This window comes from Pholis gunnellus (assembly GCF_910591455.1).
Source record: "Pholis gunnellus genome assembly, chromosome: 12".
Lineage (NCBI taxonomy): Eukaryota > Metazoa > Chordata > Actinopteri > Perciformes > Pholidae > Pholis > Pholis gunnellus.
The window spans coordinates 5,098,231-5,119,827 of record NC_136539.1 but is presented as its reverse complement, the minus strand read 5'-3'; the positions used below and the strand labels follow the sequence as shown (position 1 = coordinate 5,119,827).

The following is a 21,597-nucleotide window of genomic DNA, read 5'->3' as shown; positions in this document are numbered from 1 at the left end:
CTCACCCCTCCCTTTTCCAGCATGTCGGAGAATATGGTGATCTTCGGGTAACGTAACCAAACGCTGGCTTTCTAGAGCCAGCGTTTGGTTTGTCTTTTCTCTGCTACTGTTGGCACATGGCAGTGCAACATGGCACACTCGGTGCAGAGGACCCACTCTCTGTGAAGATATAAACAGTTCATTTTAAGCGAAAAAACACAGCAATTCTTAGTTTCAGGTCATAATACACGAAAAATAAAAATATATAAAAGCATAGTTATGAATATTATATTACATTTCTTCCCATAAACCCCCCAAAGCGTACACACAGTTCCTTTAAGTCAGCAGAACATTAAAATGGACTTTAAAATTGACATAGCTGTTGGCTTCATTTGCTTTAGACCTAGTTTACTATGTTTCTACTGATGGTTTGAAACATTGGGGCACTTGAGATGATAGACATGACATGAATGTGACAATCAATCTCAGCATAGATACGAAGCTGGAAAGTAATATAGATCATAAACTGAATTTAACATGAAATTTGAATGTGTAATCTGAACAGATTAGAGCTCGTCAGTAGTAGGCCTATGTTGCTCCTGTAGCAGCAGTCACAGTGGTGTCAGCAGTAGCAATGCCACATTAGAACATTCAGATATAATATGAACTTGAAATTTTAGTTTTGTATATAAAGAATGTATTGTTTGGTTTCTATTGCTGCAATGAAGAAATATATGGATATGTATTTAATGTGATGAATAGAGTCATTCAAAACCTTTATATTAATTATTATATTAATGTAATGTTTGTTGACTTGATGTTTTCATATATAGGGTTTATTGTTTTAATTTGAACATAAATCGGATACTATAGATCGGATAGTGCAGTTTCTGAGGGCACCTGAACTTCTCAGTGGTCTGAACGGGATAGGGCGTGGCCTGTCTGGCTGTGGCTCCGCCCCGGATATGTGGTTCCAGCTTCATTAAACTACGGTGTTACACCGGAAACCAGGTAAATAGGCACACAAAATAAAAAAGAATGTATATATAGAAAAAAGAATGTATATATTTTAACATACTGTAAAGAATTAGGGTAGACAACATTAGCAGTACATTTGTTTATATGTTCCTAAAGGTATTTTTACTTTTCTTCAGGTGCCATAATAGGTCAATAACTACATCTTAACAAAACTGTGGTTTGTCCAACAGTTTGACTTTCTTTTCAAAGACCCCTGCAGCCACACAGGCCCGCTATAGTGTGACTGTTTATTCTTGGTTTGTTTATTTATTTGTTTATTAAACAGACACCATGTGTGTATTCACACACCACACAGTAATAAAAAATATATAGTACAAAAATATATATTATAAATAGAAAATATATATTTGCTGTGGCCTAAAAACAGTAGGATAGCTGACATATTGCACTACTGGATATTACAGATTTGCAGAGATTCCGCAGCCCTATACAAGTAAGTTAATATCCCCCATTTCATTGCTTTGAATGTCTCTTATGAGTCACTATAATAAATGTTTAAAATAGTAGGCCAATGCTCCTTCATGCTATTTTTTTTCTGATATTGGTGTTCTCTTTTCCTTATTCTGCATGTTTACAAATGAACTAAAGGAATATACTATGGTATATTCTGAGGTAAAAAATAAAAGAGAACATGTAATTTAGTTAAAAGACAAATGCGAGACACACAAAGCAATAGAATGGGAGATATTAATGTTAATCGAAATACAGACTAAATGAGTACTGCATAGACACTAATTGACACACGCAAAAGAGAAGCATATACATTATATAACACATACATCTGGCACAATAGAAGCAAAACCACAATAAAATACATTGTATTGGTCCACAAGCTCAAACATAGAACATCTTAATGCATTCACTTAAAATGTTACCGTTTTAAAAATGGTTTACCAAACATTGTGGATTGAAATAAATAATAATAAATATATACAAGAAGAAAAAAAAATCATTCAAGACGAAATCGAACAAATTGTGAACAAATATAAATATGGATAAGACATGTAATTGAAAACTCCCATTAGATATTATGCATGATATTCAGTCCTCCAGCTTCTCTATTAAAAACGTGTTCCTCTGCGGCTCCTCTGCGGCTTTTATTTGGAAAGTCCCTTTACCGGAAGTCGTATTTTTGTATTGGGCTTCAGTGAGGCTGCGCAGAGTCGCGAGCTCCACCGCCTGCTCCCTGTGTGTTTCCACTGTTGTTCAAAGCTAGCGGAAAGCAAACTGGGATCTTCTGCGTCTGATGGAAAGCAGATTGAATATCCGCTGACAAACCAGCCCGAGAGGAGAAAGAGGAGGAGGAGGAGGAGGAGAGGAAGAGGAGAAGGAGAGACACGTGAGGAGTAAGGGAGGAGGACAGGGAGAGAAAAACCGGGACAGGATAATGCTGCAGATTTGACAAAAAGGTAAGAAAAGCCGCCCGATCGATACTTATTGTTGATCGAGCCCGAAGTTGTCGATACTGCGTGTGGGTCGAGGCTGAGGCGAGGGAGGTCAGAGCCGCAGCAGCCGCAGTCTGCAGCCGCTGAATGTAGGTCATTGTGTCTGTGGGCCGAGCCGAACCAAACCGAGGCAAACCGAGCCGTGCCGGGCCGTCCTGCCGCTGCAGCCAGGCCGCAGGCAGGCAGGCAGGCTGGCTGAGGAGGAGGAGGAGGAGGAGGATGAAGATGAAGCCCTGCAGCAAGACTGACTGGTGCTGCAGTAACCTCATTTATTACCACTAATAACACGACTAATGGTGATCATAATAACAGTCGTATCAAATAATGGAAACAAACAATACAAATGTGTAGTAACAGTATAAAAGTAAACACAAAAAGATCAATATATTAAAGCCTGAGGAGTAAGTGTCTTGGTTGTAAGTATTTCACTATAACAAATAATATTCATCACCTTAAACAGCAACAATCAGATTTGAACTTTGGTGGAAAAAACATTTTGTTTAATGTATTAATAAGTCAACTCTAATATCATTATATTTATATATATTTATCAAAGAATGATCAGAAAAATAAACGACGCAAACATGAGGGCCAGGGACACAACATTAGTCCCAAATAAAGCTTAGATCAAGAGATCAGTCAATGTTTGTGGCAAATGATATTAAGTCCAGTATTAGAATCTCACCCAAAGGTGTGTCAGGATAGGAGTGAGAACAAGTTTGTTTGAAATGCTCAATACTGACATAGATATGGTATAACAACATAGTATAATTACACTATTTATATATGCACACACTATACGAAATACAGTAGAATTAGAAACAATGTTTTTAAAAGGAGGTTTAAAGTGCAAATGATAGTTCAACGCATGTATAATATCAAAGTGTGGTTCACCGGCTACTATGTCCCAAATTATAACCTGTGAATGAACTGAGCAGAAAGATTAATAATTAGTATTAATCACAACAGATAATACAAACAACGAATGCACAGTCAACCTGAAAGGTTTCACAAGGAATAGTAAAACATTTTTAGAGATATGGTTATTCATTTCCTTGCCTAGAGTTTGATGATAAGTTTGACTACACTCTCATGTCTGTCGCCAAATATCAATCTGGAGACGGTTAGCTTAGCATAAAGACTGGAAACAGCTAGCGTGGCTCTTTCCTAAGGTAACAAAATCCACCTACCAACATCTGACTCACCGCGTTAAATAAGAAACTAGTATATAAACCAGTATCTATCATTACATGATGAAACAATGGAAATGTAAACCAGCAAATTGCAGAGAGAGAGTTGAAATTGATACAGATGTCAAACCAACATCTGTGTTGACAACAATTCAGTTTATTTATATATGTGTATTTAAGTTTTGCTTTGCAATGTGATGAAAGCATAATTGAAGTGGAGCCTGACATGGACCCTTACTCATACAACAATGATTCACTTCCACACAGTGAAACACACAGCTTGTTAAACACCGGTATCAGATTGGTTCTCGATATCGGATGATGCTCAGAGCTCATGAATCGGTATCTGGACTGAGTCAGTCAGATTGGTGCATCCCTTCTCTAAATGAACTGATGAAACAGCCAAAAACAATCACAGGCTGTGCTGAATGTGAAGCCAAGAGTCTGAATCTGTTGGGAGAAATGCCAGCAAAGAGAAAATCCCTGAGCTGATTCCAATATATTCATACACTACTTCAGCTGAGGTTTGTAGCGTGTCTGTGCTGCTCCGTGTTTACTGGTGACCTAGTACTAGTCATCTGATCAGTGAGAGACAGGTAGCATACACAGCTGTGAGCTGCTGAGTAAGACTCTGGACTAATGTCTGAGACTGTGGACTAGTGACTGAGACTGTAGACTAGTGACTGAGACTGTGGACTAGTGACTGAGACTGTGGACTAGTGACTGAGACTGTGGACTAGTGACTGAGACTGTGGACTAGTGACTGAGACTGTGGACTAGTGACTGAGACTGTGGACTAGTGACTGAGATTGTGGACTAGTGACTGAGACTGTGGACTAGTGACTGAGACTGTGGACTAGTGACTGAGACTGTAGACTAGTGACTGAAACTGTGGACTAGTGACTGAGACTGTGGACTAGTGACTGAGACTGTGGACTAGTGACTGAAACTGTGGACTAGTGACTGAGACTGTGGACTAGTGACTGAGACTGTAGACTAGTGACTGAGACCGTGGACTAGTGACTGAGACCGTGGACTAGTGACTGAGACTGTGGACTAGTGACTGAGACTGTGGACTAGTGACTGAGACTGTAGACTAGTGACTGAGACTGTAGACTAGTGACTGAGACTGTGGACTAGTGACTGAGACTGTGGACTAGTGACTGAGATTGTGGACTAGTGACTGAGACTGTGGACTAGTGACTGAGACTGTGGACTAGTGACTGAGACTGTAGACTAGTGACTGAGACTGTGGACTAGTGACTGAAACTGTGGACTAGTGACTGAGACTGTGGACTAGTGACTGAGACTGTGGACTAGTGACTGAAACTGTGGACTAGTGACTGAGACTGTGGACTAGTGACTGAGACTGTAGACTAGTGACTGAGACCGTGGACTAGTGACTGAGACCGTGGACTAGTGACTGAGACCGTGGACTAGTGACTGAGACTGTAGACTAGTGACTGAGACTGTAGACTAGTGACTGAGACTGTAGACTAGTGACTGAGATTGTGGACTAGTGACTGAGATTGTGGACTAGTGACTGAGACTGTGGACTAGTGACTGAGACTGTAGACTAGTGACTGAGACTGTGGACTAGTGACTGAGACTGTAGACTAGTGACTGAGATTGTGGACTAGTGACTGAGACTGTGGACTAGTGACTGAGACTGTAGACTAGTGACTGAGACTGTAGACTAGTGACTGAGACTGTGGACTAGTGACTGAGACTGTAGACTAGTGACTGAGACTGTAGACTAGTGACTGAGATTGTGGACTAGTGACTGAGATTGTGGACTAGTGACTGAGACTGTGGACTAGTGACTGAGACTGTAGACTAGTGACTGAGACTGTGGACTAGTGACTGAGACTGTAGACTAGTGACTGAGACTGTGGACTAGTGACTGAGATTGTGGACTAGTGACTGAGACTGTGGACTAGTGACTGAGACTGTAGACTAGTGACTGAGACTGTGGACTAGTGACTGAGACTGTAGACTAGTGACTGAGACTGTAGACTAGTGACTGAGACTGTGGACTAGTGACTGAGACCGTGGACTAGTGACAGATTGTGGACTAATGTCTGAGACTGTGGACTAGTGACTGAGACCGTGGACTAGTGACTGAGACCGTGGACTAGTGACTGAGACCGTGGACTAGTGACTGAGACCGTGGACTAGTGACTGAGACCGTGGACTAGTGACTGAGACTGTGGACTAGTGACTGAGACTGTGGACTAATGTCTGGACTTGCAGACGGGTGTTTTATAGGAGGAAATATTGCAGCAACCAAAAACTGTTTCAGTGTACGTATTGTAAATGTCATATTAAGGTAGACTTTACATAAATACAATTTGGACCTTCCTCCTTTTATTTGTTGTGTTTTCATCTGTCTACAGATGTCCAACGTTACCGTGGAAGCGACCAACATGCTCCCCATCCTGAAGAAGAAACTGGCCTTTCTGTCAGGTAACACACACACACACACCGACCATGAGATAACATGTCTACATGTGAGGACTCTATAATCTCAGTGTACTCGCAGTAATCTACTGATCTGTCTCTCTTCAGGGGGCAAAGACCGGCGCAGTGGTCTGATCCTGACCATCCCTCTCAGTTCAGATCAGACCAGCATGGAGGAGCTCAGCGCCACACTGGACTACCTGCTCAGCATCCCCAGGTATGTTGGGAGTCAACCCGTCGCTTTGTATCTTTGTATCTTGTCTCCAGGCAGCGTCTGAATCCAGCATGTTCAGATGTACTTTAAAGGGCTTAAAGGATGATTCCAGTTTATTACAACTCGTCTTGGCCCGAACATCAGACGACCCTGATTATTAGATAAGCCCTCCCTCTTCCAACAGCTGTTTGGGAAGATATAAAAACTCTCTCCGATCGGTCTGGTCGGAAAAGTTTCCCCGCAATGAGAGTTCCCATCAGTGAAGACTTTTCTTACTTGAAAGTGAAACATAAAATACTTCCGTTACAGCATAATCTAGTTGGTTTTTCAGTCGCCATCATCTCTCTCATACATTTTCTCTGATAGTTTGTATTTTTCAGTCTATTTCTGAGCTCCACATCACCACGTTCTCTATATGCAGCTTGACGAGTGATTTATTCCCCGTTTTATTTCTGCAGTAAAGATGTCGCCCGATGCTTTCAACTCGTTAGCACTTGTCAGGAATTTATTTCCTCCACAACACATAACACACGCTGTTTGAAATTCCTGTAGGTCAAACTGTGCTTCATGAAAACACGGAGCGTCAAGGCTACGATCAACTCATAAGGCACCACTCTCTGTAGGAGCTGGTGTTACACTCTGATAGTCATTTCCAGAACAGACGTCTTTTATTCGGGCCAATACCATATTATCAAGTCTTATCTTTCTACTTCTGGATACGGTTCGTATCGGTGATGACTCGAGAACACAGCAGCTGCTTGAGTCCACTGTTATCGTAACTGAAATTATTTCCCAAAGTACAAATATAACACCATTGTAATGGTCACAGTCAGTTTGGATGGGCAGCCCAAATGCTGGATGAGCAGGAAACCCTGTCAGTGAGTGTTGTTCATAGTTTGAGTAATATACTTGTCTTATAAAATGCTTATAACATTTCTCTCTCTCTCAGTCAGAAGTGTAAGGCTCGGGGTTTCACCGTTATCGTGGACGGACGGAAGTCTCAGTGGAACATCGTGAAGACTGTGGTGCTCATGCTGCAGGTACGATCACGTGATATGGATCCCAGTGATGACATGAATGACTTTATGACTTTCGTGTTTTGAAAAAGCCGAGTACGATGATGCTGCCGGTGCCGTTTCAGAATGTGATTCCAGCCGAGGTGTCGCTGGTCTGCGTGGTGAAGCCGGATGAATTCTGGGACAAGAAGGTCACGCACTTCTGCTTCTGGAAGGAGAAAGACCGCCTGGGCTTCGAGGTGAGTCTCTCAGCTGCCGCTCCAAGTTTTAGTCGCTCCCTCTCCGGCGCCGAGAGGTCACTGGAATGGTTTTGGAACTTGAGGTCTTTGTGGTTTTCTGTCAAACATCATTTTCACTTCAAACGATCACAAAGGAGATTTCTGTGTGTCGAAGTGTGAAGGCTGTTATTGAGCTCAGGCACAGTCCAGAGGAGCTTGCCTGGTCAACCTGAAGTTGTTGTGTTGTTGTGTTGGTTGCCTTTCCCTCTGTGGGAAATTAACAAACTGTCACATTTGGCTTTCCTGACCTGTACTTTCCTGAACCCTGTGAGGCTTCTCCTTGTATTTCCACTGCTTCTTTTTACAAATTGAAACGTTGCAGATATACAGTTTGTCATTAAATAAGCAACTATGTCATTTTGTTGCCACACTAGTGGCCTGGCTTTAAAGACCACAATGTCAGTCCGCTGTCTGGTCCAGATTTAACCATCGCAACAACTCTTGGATGGATTTAAGAACGTACAAGGAAGTAGACTGGGACTGACAACAGTGGAAGAAATGGTGCTGATATTATTCAATTCTTTTACATTCTTCTTGTCTTCAAGTGCTTTCTGGGGACCGCCGACCCTGTTTGTGGCTCAAAGTGGGTGTTGGCTCCACTGCACACATTATGATCTCTATTCTATAATAATATTTCACCTGTTTTTGATGTTTCCTTTACTGTTTGGCTCATATATTGTATAAAAGAAGTGGACGTGACTCCGCCCATTGGTTTCTGGACTGCCATTTTGAAGCCGCAAATTTGGCATTTTGCCCGTCGCCATCTTGTTTTTTTGCAACCAGTGAATGGAAGTGACCATATTTGGACTACGAAGTACTAAAGCATACCCTGCTTTATGGTCTATTTGACTCTAAATGGACCATAATTTACTAAATGAACATCATGTTGTATTGAAGAAGACTTGAAACTAGAGATTAAGACCATAAACTCATGTTTACAATGTTTACTGAGGTAATAAATCAAGAGAGAAGTAGTCATTTTCTCATAGACTTCTATACAATCTGACTTCTTTTTGAAGACAGAGGAGTCGCCCCCTGCTGGCCAGTAGAGAGGATGCAAGTTTTAAGACAGTTCTGCATTGGCTTCACTCGGCAGAACCGGAGGTTGTGTGTTGATTCCTCACTTCTCAGCCAGTTGTTGAGAAATCTTCTGCTCCACTCTTTGGCCTCCTTTCCCCAGACAGTGAAGGGTTTCATATTATTGACTTTTTGTCCCACCACGCCTAAGGCCACCGTGTTTATAGCCGTTCTGAACCAGAAGAACCAGTGTGTAAAACCCAGTTTTATCCAACTTTAGATACAAACAGACGGTCTGTATTTTCAGTTTTTGCTCTTGTGACGATATTTTGGTCCAAAAACGCACACACACACACACACACACACACACACACACACACACACACACACACACACACACACACACACACACACACACACACACACACTTGATTTGTGTTGCTAAGCTGATATCAAACAGAGAGAAAAACTGAGCCAGTTATAATAACCTTGAGCATCGTTAACTTGTTGTCCTGATTACTGCTGGAAACCTGAGCCGGGATCGATGTGTGTGTGTGTGTGCATGGGCGTGTGTGCATGGGCGTGTGTGTGTGTGGGTGGGTGGGTGTTTGTGCGTCGTGATTACCGGCCAACCTCCCTCTCTATTGAAACAGATGGTTTTACTGACAGATCAGTAGTCGCTGTGACCCAGATTTCTGCAGCCATGTTGGCTCTATAGTTGTTGCCACGGTAACCGGAACAAGTTGGTGGGTGTGTAGCAACTTGTAAAGTTGCCGCTCATAATAGACATTTAGTGCGTTCAAAGACGCTCCGACATTTAAGAGTCGGCTACTTAACAGCAGCAGTTTAATGCGCTGGGATTGAGTTTATTTAAATGTGTTCGAGGACTCCTCTTCTTCACTTTGTTTTAACACACACATAGACACACACACAGAGACACACACACACACACACACAGCTGCTGGAAGGGAGATTCCGGTGACAGTGTTGAAATGTGACTCATCTAAACTAAGGAGAGTGTGTGTTTGCCACAGTGGGGTGTGTGTTGCACAGCTGCTCTAGAGTCTGGCCTACCATTTGAATAAACACACACACACACACATGCATACAAACACACACACACACACACACACACTGAGTAGAGTCCAATTTCTCCGACAGCATCTGCTGCAGCGACAGCTGGAAGAGCGGCTCTCTACCAGCTGTCTGACCGTCCACGCTCATTTGTAAAGCAACCCTCCACACGAGTGCAGGTCAGAGCGCATTATTGAATGATAATAGGAAAGGATCAAATGTGCAGACCGGCACAAATAAAAACCACTTCTGTAAAAACCTGATCCAGATCAGCTCGCAGGCTGCTAATGAACAGTGAGCTCTCTATCTCGAGATTGAGAAAGTGCTCTGGGAGGCTGACGGAGAAGTGCGACATGTGATCCATGAACTCCTTTGGGTTGGTAGAAAACGTCCTAAACTATGATTTACGTGTCAAAACGTTCTTCTAAAGTGTCGGGAACTTTGTTTGTGTGTCCCGGCTGCATCACAGCCTCATGCACACATGGAGTGCTTTCCATTCGCCTGACGTGGCTCCTCACCTCCCTCATCCTCTTCCGGGGACGTAGGAATAGAAATGACTCATTGCGCTCATCATCTCAACTGTCCCGCATGTGTAGAAATATTCAAATGTGCAGTGTGTGGGGTTTGCCGTCATCTGGCCGTGAGGTTGATGATCGGCAACCAACCCAAACTTCTCCCGTGTGCTGCAGACTTAGCCTAAGGGAATTACCCACAAATCATTGCAATGTGAAGTTAAACACGGGGTAACCAGTGGACGGCTCACGTGTGTTCAGCCTGTTATATTAAATGCACTCAGACACATTAAGGGTTAAAGATGGAACAAAAAAAAACATGAAATCAGAAGATATTTATTTATTCATCAAATATTTGATTTTGTCATTGAAGCTGTTTTGACAAAATTGAGTAAATAGATTATTTGAAATGACCTCATCTCGTGAGGAAAGAGTCTGGAAGTAATAAATGCACACGTTATGCATCTTATTTATTGTTGTTTTCATGGTAAAGTGATCAGTTGCAGCAAAGTGCTGCCCCGTTCGTATTCACACCATCTTAAGCCCTCTCAGTCTCTCACACTCACCGGGTGACGTCAGTGGGTCCCTGAGGGTCTGAGGCTTTAGGGGGGACACTGGGGTTGGGCCTTGAAGGTAACCGGTTTACTCAGTGCTGGTGTCTGTGCTTCCTGTCAGGTGATCCTGGTGTCGGCCAATAAGTTGACTCGTTACATTGAACCCTGTCAGCTGACGGACGATTTTGGGGGAAGTCTGGACTACGACCACAACGACTGGCTCAACAAGAGACTGGTCAGTATTTTTTATTTTGAATAAATCCATGTGTTTGATATTTTTACTAAACTAAAATAAAAAGGAAGCGTGTTGCTATGGTAACCTGGCGCCAGGTCTTGGCCCGTTTGTTGACGTCTGATTCATTTGTCGCAGGTTTTTGAGAAGTTCACCAAAGAGTCGACGTCGCTGCTGGACGAGCTGTTGATTATCAACGACAGCGACAAGGGCAGCGCGGTGGACAGGGAGAAGTACGCACACACACGTACACGTACACGCACGCACACACACACACACACACACACACACACGCACAGAGCTACAGTTTAAAGTGCACCAACAGATGAAAGTCAGAGCTGCGTGTCTCTCTGTCCTCAGATCAGCTGACTGCGCCCTCTTGCCGTCTGTCGACCCCGAGACTGTCCTTCAGACCGGTAAATATCACCTCCTCTCTTTTTAACCCCTTTCAGACATGTTGGCCTCGTGTCTGAGACCGATGTTAAGCGGCTGTGCCTCCACTGCAGCGCTCCTGGGAAACACAGAGAGGGCGTTCTCGCACAAAAAGGAGGACGGTGGATTTTGTCCCCGTCACTCACATTCAAAACGCTTTAGGAAGGGATTCTTTTTACATGGCCAGTATGAACAGGAACAATGATCAGGAATGTGTTTCTAACCTTTTAAAGAAATTAAAAAATAAAAGCAGTTTAATAAACAATGAAAAATTGCAGATTTTAATGTTTTTTAGGAGATTCTTCTCTTGTGAACCGATTTCTCTCCTCACAGAACAGTGCAAAGCAATAAAAGCTCCTACAGTAGAAATAATAACCCGACCAGCGCCCTATGGTCAGCTTGAGTTATTGTCTTACTGTCATCACAGCTCCTCTCGCTTGTTGTCGTGAACTCTGGGTAGTGACTGAAAGAATCGTGCATCCGAGCAGCCGAACCTCCCGCTCCATGACAGAGTGAGCTCTGTTAGTGAGTCACACTCACAGCGGAATGAAGCCGCCTTCTTTAAGGTGTGTGTTTATAAATACAGCGGCAAGCTTCGGGAAGAACTTCCCTCTCTCCGGCAAGGAAACTATAAATAAATATCAGAATTGGAAAAATTTTTTGTTGATGCTCGGAGGGAAATTAGGGTTACGTTACAGCTGCTCACATTCTAGAATATAAATAACCCTAAAGTGTGTACAATATGTGCATCAATGCACAGTATAACAACAAAACATATGGAAAAATCTAAATGAGAAATCTGTAAATTATGTGCACTAAAATATAGAACTGCAAAAAATAGATCTGAAAATAGCATCTATGATTAGGTATGTAGAAATGCACGAATAGTATAGATAAATAAGAATAGTAGAATAGTTAAATGAGGGGGTTATAGCTGCTGATAGGGTTAAAAATATTTTATATTACAGACTACTCTTATCTAGCGTTTTCTAGACAAGAGCAGGCTATATCTGAGTAACATTTAAGTTGTCAGGATCTTTATTAAATGTCTAACTTAGTTTTGAGCAGTTTACGAGTTTGGACGGATAGTCGCTCTGAATCATTTGTATGGAGTTCCAACACAATCGCCAAAATTACAGTTTGTATTAGCCAGAAACTGTAAAAAACGCCATCAACCTCAGATTTTCACCTTTCCGACGGTCCTTTAACACATCCTGTGTGACAAACGCTTCTGTCAGTAAAAGCAAAACGAAAATAAGCTTGAAATTGTGATGTTTCACCAAAATATAAATATAATAATAAAAAACTACAAAGCCATGATCAACTCAGCTGAGAACAAGAGCCACTTGACAAAATTTCTGCGAAACTTCAACTAAACTGCTGAGCACAGTGCATCGAGGAGAGGACAGGAGGAGTAAGTAGAGGCTGTAAAACTGTGAATAGCTTAAATATATATATTATGTGGAGCCTGGATGAGCGATGGATGAGCGATGGATGGCTGCGTTCACTGGACTGAGAGGCCTGTGTCTGCGGGAGGTGAAAGGAGGCCTTTGTTTGTGGTGCCACCCTCCTCCCGCTGCAGCATGCACACAAACACTGACACGTTATTGTTTCAGATGCTTTTTGTATAACGGGCTTTTAAATCTCAACTCTCTGTCTGTCTGTCTGTCTGTCTGTCTGTCTGCAGGTCATGAGCTGCTGTCAGAGCTGCAGCAGCGGCGTTTCAACGGCTCAGAGGGAGGAGGACAGGGAGGTGAGGAAGCGTCTGTCAGTCAATTAGGTGTCACTTTATCACCCAACATCAGTGTTGGACCTCACTAATGCTCTTGAGGCCCAATGGTTGCAAATCCCTGCAAGCCTGGTTTCCTCAAATCTGGTGGAAAGCCTGGTGGAGAGTGGAGGCTGCTGTAGCAGCAGCTTAAGGCCCGTGGGTTTAGAATGATATGTTCAACAAAACACATAAGCCTGCAGCCTGTGAGTGTCCACACATATTTGACCAATTTCACGAGACGTACGAGTGACGGATGTCTAAATCACTCCAGAACAGGTACCTCTTCTCAGACAAGGGGTTTAAAGAAAACAAACTATTAATGTCCTGAAAAGGAACTACTTTGTATGATCAGACCAGAGACCCCCCCCCCCCCCCCCCTTGCAGTTCTACACGCCTGACCCGTCTCTGACCTCTGACCTCCAGGTCCAGCCTGGTGTCCCATGGAGGAGGAGCTGCTGGCTCAGCCTCAGGTGATGAAGCTGCTGGACTCGCTCAGGGAGCAGTACACCAGATACCAGGAGCTCTGCAGGCAGCGAAACAAACGCACCCAGCTGGACGAGATCCACGCCAAAGTCATGCAGGTAACACACACACACACACACACACACACACACACACACACACACATATACACACACACACACATAGCTGTGACTCTCTGTCTCCATCTCTGAATCACGTGTCAGAATGCTGTTTTATTTCATATATTGGCCAGAATCTCGCGTTTTAATTTTATTTATTTTTAAACCTTGGGGATGATTCATGATGGGATGTTTTTTTTCTGCAAAATGCAGCGAGACTAAAACATGGCTGAGACATTAATGGTAGGTGGAATTATTTCTAAAAACCTTTTAGACAGAGCCAGACTAGCTGTTTCCCCGAGTGTCCGGTCTATGTTTCACATGTAGACAAACCGATGTACGCTGTATACATTGCTCCAGTAGCTCCTGAGTCTTTAAAGTCCTGTCCCGACTCGTTTATCATCCAGCCTTTGACCTTTGACCCTCAGAAGCGGTATCAGCGAGCAGCTCTTCTGTAGAAGTAGACTCCTCTGTGGTTACTGGGGCTCCTGCAGCCGCAGGGGCTGATGGGTAACGCCGCTGTCTTGGAGATGAGCCCGGGGTTGCCATGGGAACCGCACCATGTCAGTCGCTAGCCTGCAGGATTTGAGGTCGGGCGGGGGGGTGGCCTACTTCTGGATCGAAGTGTGTGTGTGTGTGTGTGTGTGTGTGTGTGTGTGTGTGTGTGTGTGTGTGTGTGTGTGTTCTTTAAGGCATCACTGACCTGATAAATACAATGAAATCATGATACTACTGACACACATCTGGATGACCGTTCTAGGTGATGCTGCTCTGTATAGTACTACGGGGAATATTTCAACCTCAACTCATGACTAAATCATTCTGTATTTCTATTTAGCAATAAACAAACACAGAAAAGTCTTTTTAACTGAATTATTTTTAAAGAATTTAAACGTCACATAATACACGGGGTCACTACTAAACCAGTCACACTCACTTTTCCACAAATAGCTGTAATATACATTTAAAGGGCCAGTCCACCAATTTCACACGTGAAGTTGTCTCAGATCAGACTTCACATTTTGAACAGGCCGCTGGCGTTACTAACTCGGGGCATAGTGTTTGAAAGTTGCGGGCATTTGCTCGGTCGAGAGGGTCTATCAAAAGAGTTGCATTTTGGGAAATGTAGGATCCAGCGTTTCTTGGAGTTTGACTCATAGTTTCTTCCTCTGCTGCTTTGATTTTGACCTTCCTGTTTTAAAATGTATTTCTTGTGTCTCCTCCAACTTCATGAAAGAGCAATGCTAAATCTCTGGAATGCCTCTTTAATACCCAATTCACAAATTAAGTTATACTTTGATGAGTTCCGTATGTTTTGATTTAATTCCCACCCCCTACATGCCTCAGCTGTTGAATATCAATTTCCGATTTCACTTTTTCACTGTAACATGTCGATTTCTTTGTGGAAAACTTAGTTTATTTAAAAAGAAGAAGAAAAAAGGAAAAGTGACTTCAGTAGTTATGGACAGTAAACCTCGCAGTAAATGATATGACGGGATATCATGTTTGATTGCATCACAGAGAGACGAGTAGAGGCCGAGGGCCCCCTGCTGGTCGCTCTGCTGCACTGCACCTCAGGAAGGAGACAAGCCGATATGAATAGTATAATTAATGGTGGTTGAGTTCATTCATATAGCTGCTTCAGTTTCTGAGCCCTGGTTTCCAAACCGTGCGAGTGCTCCAAGCTATGAGTCGGAGGGGAGAGAATCTCCCACTTGCTCCCTCTAAAGCACATCACTGAGTGTGTGTTGTGTGTTTTCTCTCCCTCTCCATCTCAGGTGGTCACCTGGCTGCAGGGTCCAGGTTCAGAGCTGCTGAAGACTCAGCAGGCGATCGGGGACTCGATGCGAGCGGCTCAGGCCCTGCAGCAGAAACACGAGGAGATCGAGAGCCAGCACAGTGTAATGCAACGCATCGAGGAAACACACACACACACACACACACATCTACATGACACTTTCATGTTGGGGTTTAAGTGATTGATATCATCAGCAGCATAACATTTCACTAAAAGTCTGTTGTTTGTGCTTTTATGTGCAACTTTTTATGCTGCCGTCTTGACCGGGAGTCCCTCGAAAAAGAGACTTTAAATCTCAAAGGGAATATATATACCGGTAAAATAAATGTTGGATGACATATTTTAAAATCTTCATCGCTGTTGGCCGACTTACAGAAATATCCCTTGAATCGACCATTTCCATTTCTTGGCCAGGAGAGGTCACACCCTACAGTCAAGACTCAAATTAAACACGCCGACTCCGGCCTTTATGCTAAGCTAAGCTAATTGTTTCCAGACTCCAGCTTCACACTGGACGCACTAATCTGAGAGTGGTCTCGATCTTCTCAGCAAGAATACCAATAAACTCATTTCCTAACATGTCAAACTCTCCTCTTGAAAATTCTTTTTCATGGTATATTTACAGATTTTACCGCTCAGTCAGTGGACGAAATATTAGCAACTTTTCTTCGTAAATGTCCACACAATTCAACCTAAACCTCAATGAAAGCAGCATTTATTGCATGACTGTCGTATTAGAAGTTTTAGCTAGGTGTAGTTCTGTATTGTGTCGGGCTCATTCTGTGTCTGTGTGTTCTGTACAGGAGTGGTTCGCGGTGTATGTGGAGTTGAACCAGCAGATCGCTGCCTTGCTCAGTGCCGGCGAGGACGAGGAGGTGTTGGAGCTGAAGGCGCTGCAGCAGCAGCTGAGCGACGTCTGCTACCAGCAGGCTGCTCAGCTGGAGGGCCGACAGAATGTCCTGCAGGCGGCTCAGGGCTTCCATGGAATCACGCAGGAGGTAAGCGCACACACACACACACACACACACTCTCTGCATAAGCTTGCTGTTTGTGCTGGATGTTCAAACTGGGAACAGCCTTGTGTAAAAATACAAAAAAATGAACTTTTTGCGCATCCAGTACAGATAGGTCCGGGACTATTTAGCCTAGCTTAGCAGAAAGACTGTAGACGGAGGGAAACTGCTAGCCCCATCAAAAGTGAAACAAATGAACTCTTCAGGGGGTAAACTGATGGATCACATGTTGTTCTTTCCACAACCTAAAACCAGAACGTTCCATGATGAATCCGAATGTGGATCAAGTGGTGTGAAAATATAAGTGCTTGTGTCTGCCCCTGCAGTTGTCCCAGCAGTTGGATGGCCTGCTGGGCATGCTCTGTGCTGACGTGGCTCCATCTGACGGAGCTTCGATCCAACAAAACCTCAAGCTGTTGGAGGAGAAGCTGCAGACTGTCGGTCCGTGCTCTACCAATGATAAAGCTTGTCCTCTGAAATGATAATGTTTTTTTTTGTGGCGTTAATGGAAGTGTGTGTGCGTCCATGTCTGTCCGTGCAGAGGCAGGTCTCTCTTCTCTGCGTCAGAAGGGGGGGCTGTTGATGGAGCAGATGTGCACCCAGCCGCCGTGGCCCCTGGAGGAAACGGAGGAGCCTCCAGCTGGGGATCAGCAGGACAACACTCAGCACGTCCAGACCGTGATGGAGGACATGCAGCTCCGCAAGCAGAGGTAGCTGTCTTTTCTTCTTCTGTTCAAAGCGGGGAGCAACGTGGGGTTGATGATACTTGAACATGATACAAACTTTTTTTTATAGATAAAACGTGTGTCCACGTGTGTCTACTGAACTAGATGATCAGATTTAGGCACCTGGAGTATTTTGCTTACATTCCACAACTACAGCTCCCAGGAGACTTTTGAGTTTTACTGTACGTTAAGACAGTTGATCAATCAAACTTTTATTTGTATAGCAACTTTGGGGTTTTAAAATAAAAGCTTGAAACGGAAACACCTTTTGTTTCTAGATTATGCATCTATGTAACATGCAAAATGTGCGACTGTTAAAGCTTATTGCAGACGTTTTCCACCCTACCTGTTGAGGTCCTGTGGTAAGACTTTTTGCTAATGCTAATGTCGCGCGGAGTAAAACACATTTACAACTACAAGTATACAACCAGTGGTCAGATTTTCATCAAATGTCCCGATGTCATTCCTGCTCCTCAGAGGATGAACTCTTTTAAATTTTAATGTGACCAAGACTTTCCCTCTAATGCCCCCCTCAGGACAAAGTTGACATATTTAGCTCCACTACAGGTGAAACACTTGAGAATAGATAAATCCTCAATATGTTCTTTATTTTATCCAACTCTTTCATATTAATGCTGTAATAGACATTGCAGCTTCTAGGGGGCGATAGCGGCGCGTTAAACTGTTAGTTAGGATATGTGAATGAAAAAACCTGTGTGTGTGTGTGTGTGTGTGTGTGTGTGTGTGTGTGTGTGTGTGTGTGTGTGTGTGTGTGTGTGTGTGTGTGTGTGTGTGTGTGTGTGTGTGTGTGTGTGTGTGTGTGTGTGTGTGTGTGTGTGTGTGTGTGTGTGTGTGTGTGTGTTGCAGGTGTGAGGACATGGTGGATGTGAGGAGGCTGAAGATGCTACAGATGGTCCAGCTGTTCAAATGTGAAGAAGACGCTTTACAAGTAGGACACAAAAAAAAAACACACACACACGACAATACTTCCTGTATTGATGAGATAATCATCTGTGTGTGTGTGTGTGTGTGTGTTCAGGCAGTGGAGTGGCTTGGCGAGCTGTTGGACGCCCTGTTGAAGACCCACGTCAGACTGGGCGATGACTCTCAGGAGACCAGGATCATGTTGGACAAACACAGGAAGTTTGTGGACGTCGCTCAGGTGAGACACCTCCAGACAACTCGCAGTGTACTCAAATAATAAATGTAAAACTGTCAACTCTTAAGAGTGAAAATGATAACGGACTCTCTGTTTGTCTCCGTCTTCCTGCAGAGCACATACGACTACGGCCGTCAGCTGCTGCAGGCGACCGTCGTGCTCTGTCAGTCCCTGCGCTGTACGACTCGCTCGTCCGGAGACACTCTGCCGAGACTCAACCGAGTCTGGAAGCAGTTCAGCGTCAGCGCTGAGGAGAGACAGCAGAGACTGGAGCTGGCCCTGAACTTCCACACCGCCGCCGAGAGGGTGAGACAAGAGAAGAGACCAAGAGAAAAGACCTCACCATTTTTTTAAAATGATGTTTCAGGTGTTGCAGCAGCAGTAAACATTTTTTTTTTAAAGGCCTGTGCAGTCGGGGCACTTGTTGGTGGTCTTTTCAGTGGAAGCAGCTGTAATAAACGTCACACAGGGACCCCGCTGTAGCTACACAGATGTTGAAAGTTAGATTTTTACTGTGTTTCAGGTGTTACAGCAGGAATGTGTGGACCCAGAGTCTCTGGATGAAGTCGACTCTTCTGGGAAAACTCTGCTGGACAGACTGACCTTGCCTGTTATCTTTCCTGATGGGTACGAACGCACACACACACACACACACACACACACACACTGACGTACGTTCCCTGGAGTCTAAGCACTACATGCCTAACTCCAACCCTATCCTTAAAGGGACACGATACGAGATTGGGAGCATTTCGATTGCTGCGCCACAGCTCTCAACATGGCGACGTCTGAGCCGGCGGCTAGCAGCTTTATCACCTTTAAACATATTCACCTTTTATGTTTAAAGGATATGGGGAACGTGTTAGCAAACCGCTGTTTATTGACACATCCAGCAGATATATATGGGGCAACATTAGCATTCATTTGGATTTTAAAGTCAAATTTTCCCTCTCTACCGACTCCTGAGGGAAACATCTGGCTCTGTAGCAGCTAAACGCTTCACTGTGTTCACTAAACTGTGTCTGTCAGCTGTTTGGTGCTGAGCAGGTTGTGTACAGTGGGTTTTTAGAGCTTTGTCACTGAAAACAGCTGCAATGAGAGCGGTAAGAGTCTCTGGTTGAAAGCCGCTTAAAGCACGGTGCCTTGGTAGCTGAATGTTAGTGTTGTGCCACATAACGGCAACTCCCCTGGTTCGATTACAAGTAGTCATGTGAGCCATTGTTGATCAAGAGATATTGATTATTGCTGCTTATAAGCCTAAAATTCAATCACCTTTTTTTTCGTGCCCACTCAGGTGGTGAGTGCCCATAATGTGACACACACACTTCATATGATACAGACTCCTAACTGAAAATCCTTGTCGTTTCAGGACGGAGCAGTACTTCGGGAGTCCCAGCGACACGGCGGCGGCGGCGGAGGGCGTCAGGGAGCGCCTACTGCTGGTGGAGGAGCGACGGCTGCAGCTGCAGGAGGTGGAGCTTCATAATGACGAGGAGGAGGAGGAGGAGGAGGTGCTAAACGGGCAGGAGGCGCGGCTGGACGTGATCGGCGAGGAACTGAGCGAGAAAGAGGAAGAGGAGGAGGAGGAGGCGGGGCAGCAGGATGAAGACTTAGAGAGGACCACGCAGGACTGCTAATGGACCGCTGTCGGCGTTGAACGGAGCTCGTTAACGAAAGGCAGCTCATTAAATTCCACCCAAACCTGCGACCGGTTGCTTCTGTCTCCCAGCAGTTTGTTCTTGCTGCTGGTATTTCTCTACATTAGGACTACATTTCCCATCAGCCTCACTGCTTACCCTTCCTGAAAGATGGGAGACATGTTGGATGTGATCCTGTCACTCCGATCAGCAGAAACTGAGAGGGCTCTACCGCCGTCTGCTCTGGGACAACAGCGCCCTCCAACTGTTTTTCTGCCGTTACGCCATCCGGCAGAACTGTAAAATACTGGAATTATTAATATTCATATCTCTGGATGCTCTGTTGACGACGGCTCGACTGTGAAATAATGTTTGGATAAGAATTCTTCTAATGTACAGCTAATGCCACCTCCTCTTTCCCAGCATGCCTTTCCCACTCGCTCTCCTAAGTGGGTGGAGCTTCCATGGTGCTACCGTGGTTACCGGTTTCTGTCTGTGCCTCCCCCGACCCCCTTTTATTCCCCCCCCCCCCCCCCCGACAGAAGATGAACTCGTTGGCCTGTACAGGAAGGGGCGGAGCCACAGTATATCAAGTGTGCAGCACCGTAGACTCGTCAGGTGACTCCGGGCTGAATCACATGTACAGATGAGCATAAGCATAGCAACTTGTGGAGACAGCTACTCGTCCCAAAGAGCAACGTGAAACACCCGACCAGCTCAAAGTAGAACGTTTCCATTATTAGTGAAGTTCTACATTGAGTCTTCCTTTGAAGTTGAACTTCATGCTTCCCCTCTAAATGATGTGGGGACACAGCATGTCGCACCTTAAACAAGATATGATTTTATTTCTGCCGTCTAAGACCAAAGGATGAGGATGAGCCGAGGATATATCCCGGAAAAAAAGTTACTAACTCAGTTGCCTGAGTTTGGCCAAATAATGTAATGTATTCAATTTAGAGCATTGATTATTGAATTACGTGCACACATTTATTATTCTTCTCTCCCGGACTCTGTATCTTAACAATTACAGATTTGACCAAATGAATACTCGAGTGGAAACACGCAGAACGGAGGAAGAGATTGATTTATAGAGAAGATTCACTTCAACTCGAGTTCGGCTGCCTGGACGTTTCTTGAAATGGTCTGTGGGACTTGTAGTTGTAACATTAGTGTTTCCTTGATGCTTAACATCTTTTAAGGACCCAGAGGCTCCGACCACTTCGCTGTTCTATATAAGCTCGCTGCCTTCATGACGTGGAAATCAAACCTGTGCCGCTTTTCTCTGATCCAGACTGAAATCAGAAAAGGACCGATTCTTTTTTCTATTTATTTTTTTTTAAGCAAAACTTGCCGTGACTGGTTGGTGTTTTTGACCAATAACTGCTGCTGTAAGTGTAACCGCTAAATACTGCGTCTTGCTCTCTGTCCAATAATATATACATATGACATCATCCTCTAAATAAAGAAGCTTT

The 21,597-nt window shown here is 44.1% G+C and overlaps 1 protein-coding gene across 1 annotated transcript; it reads left to right on the top strand.

Moving 5' to 3' along the window:
• Window positions 1–2,323: 2,323 nt before the first annotated feature.
• sestd1 (SEC14 and spectrin domains 1) lies at window positions 2,324–21,596 on the top strand. Its single transcript, XM_079169604.1, has 19 exons — window positions 2,324–2,426; window positions 6,049–6,118; window positions 6,221–6,329; window positions 7,276–7,366; window positions 7,468–7,581; window positions 10,899–11,012; window positions 11,148–11,242; window positions 11,370–11,425; window positions 13,129–13,194; window positions 13,636–13,793; window positions 15,572–15,694; window positions 16,395–16,589; window positions 16,931–17,045; window positions 17,146–17,314; window positions 18,197–18,278; window positions 18,369–18,491; window positions 18,603–18,794; window positions 19,012–19,115; window positions 19,858–21,596. The coding sequence occupies exons 2-19, from the start codon at window positions 6,049–6,051 to the stop codon at window positions 20,123–20,125; spliced, it is 2,244 nt and encodes a 747-aa protein (XP_079025730.1). The 5' UTR covers window positions 2,324–2,426; the 3' UTR covers window positions 20,126–21,596.
• The last annotated feature ends 1 nt before the right edge of the window (window position 21,597 follows it).

Excerpts from the sequence above, each read along its gene's own strand:
- sestd1 (XM_079169604.1), top strand. The coding sequence starts at position 6,049 with ATGTCCAACGTTACCGTGGAAGCGACCAACATGCTCCCCATCCTGAAG. Across the intron at positions 13,195-13,635 it reads AGAGGGAGGAGGACAGGGAG|GTCCAGCCTGGTGTCCCATG; the intron begins GTGAGGAAGCGT and ends TCTGACCTCCAG. Across the intron at positions 17,315-18,196 it reads ATGCAGCTCCGCAAGCAGAG|GTGTGAGGACATGGTGGATG; the intron begins GTAGCTGTCTTT and ends TGTGTGTTGCAG.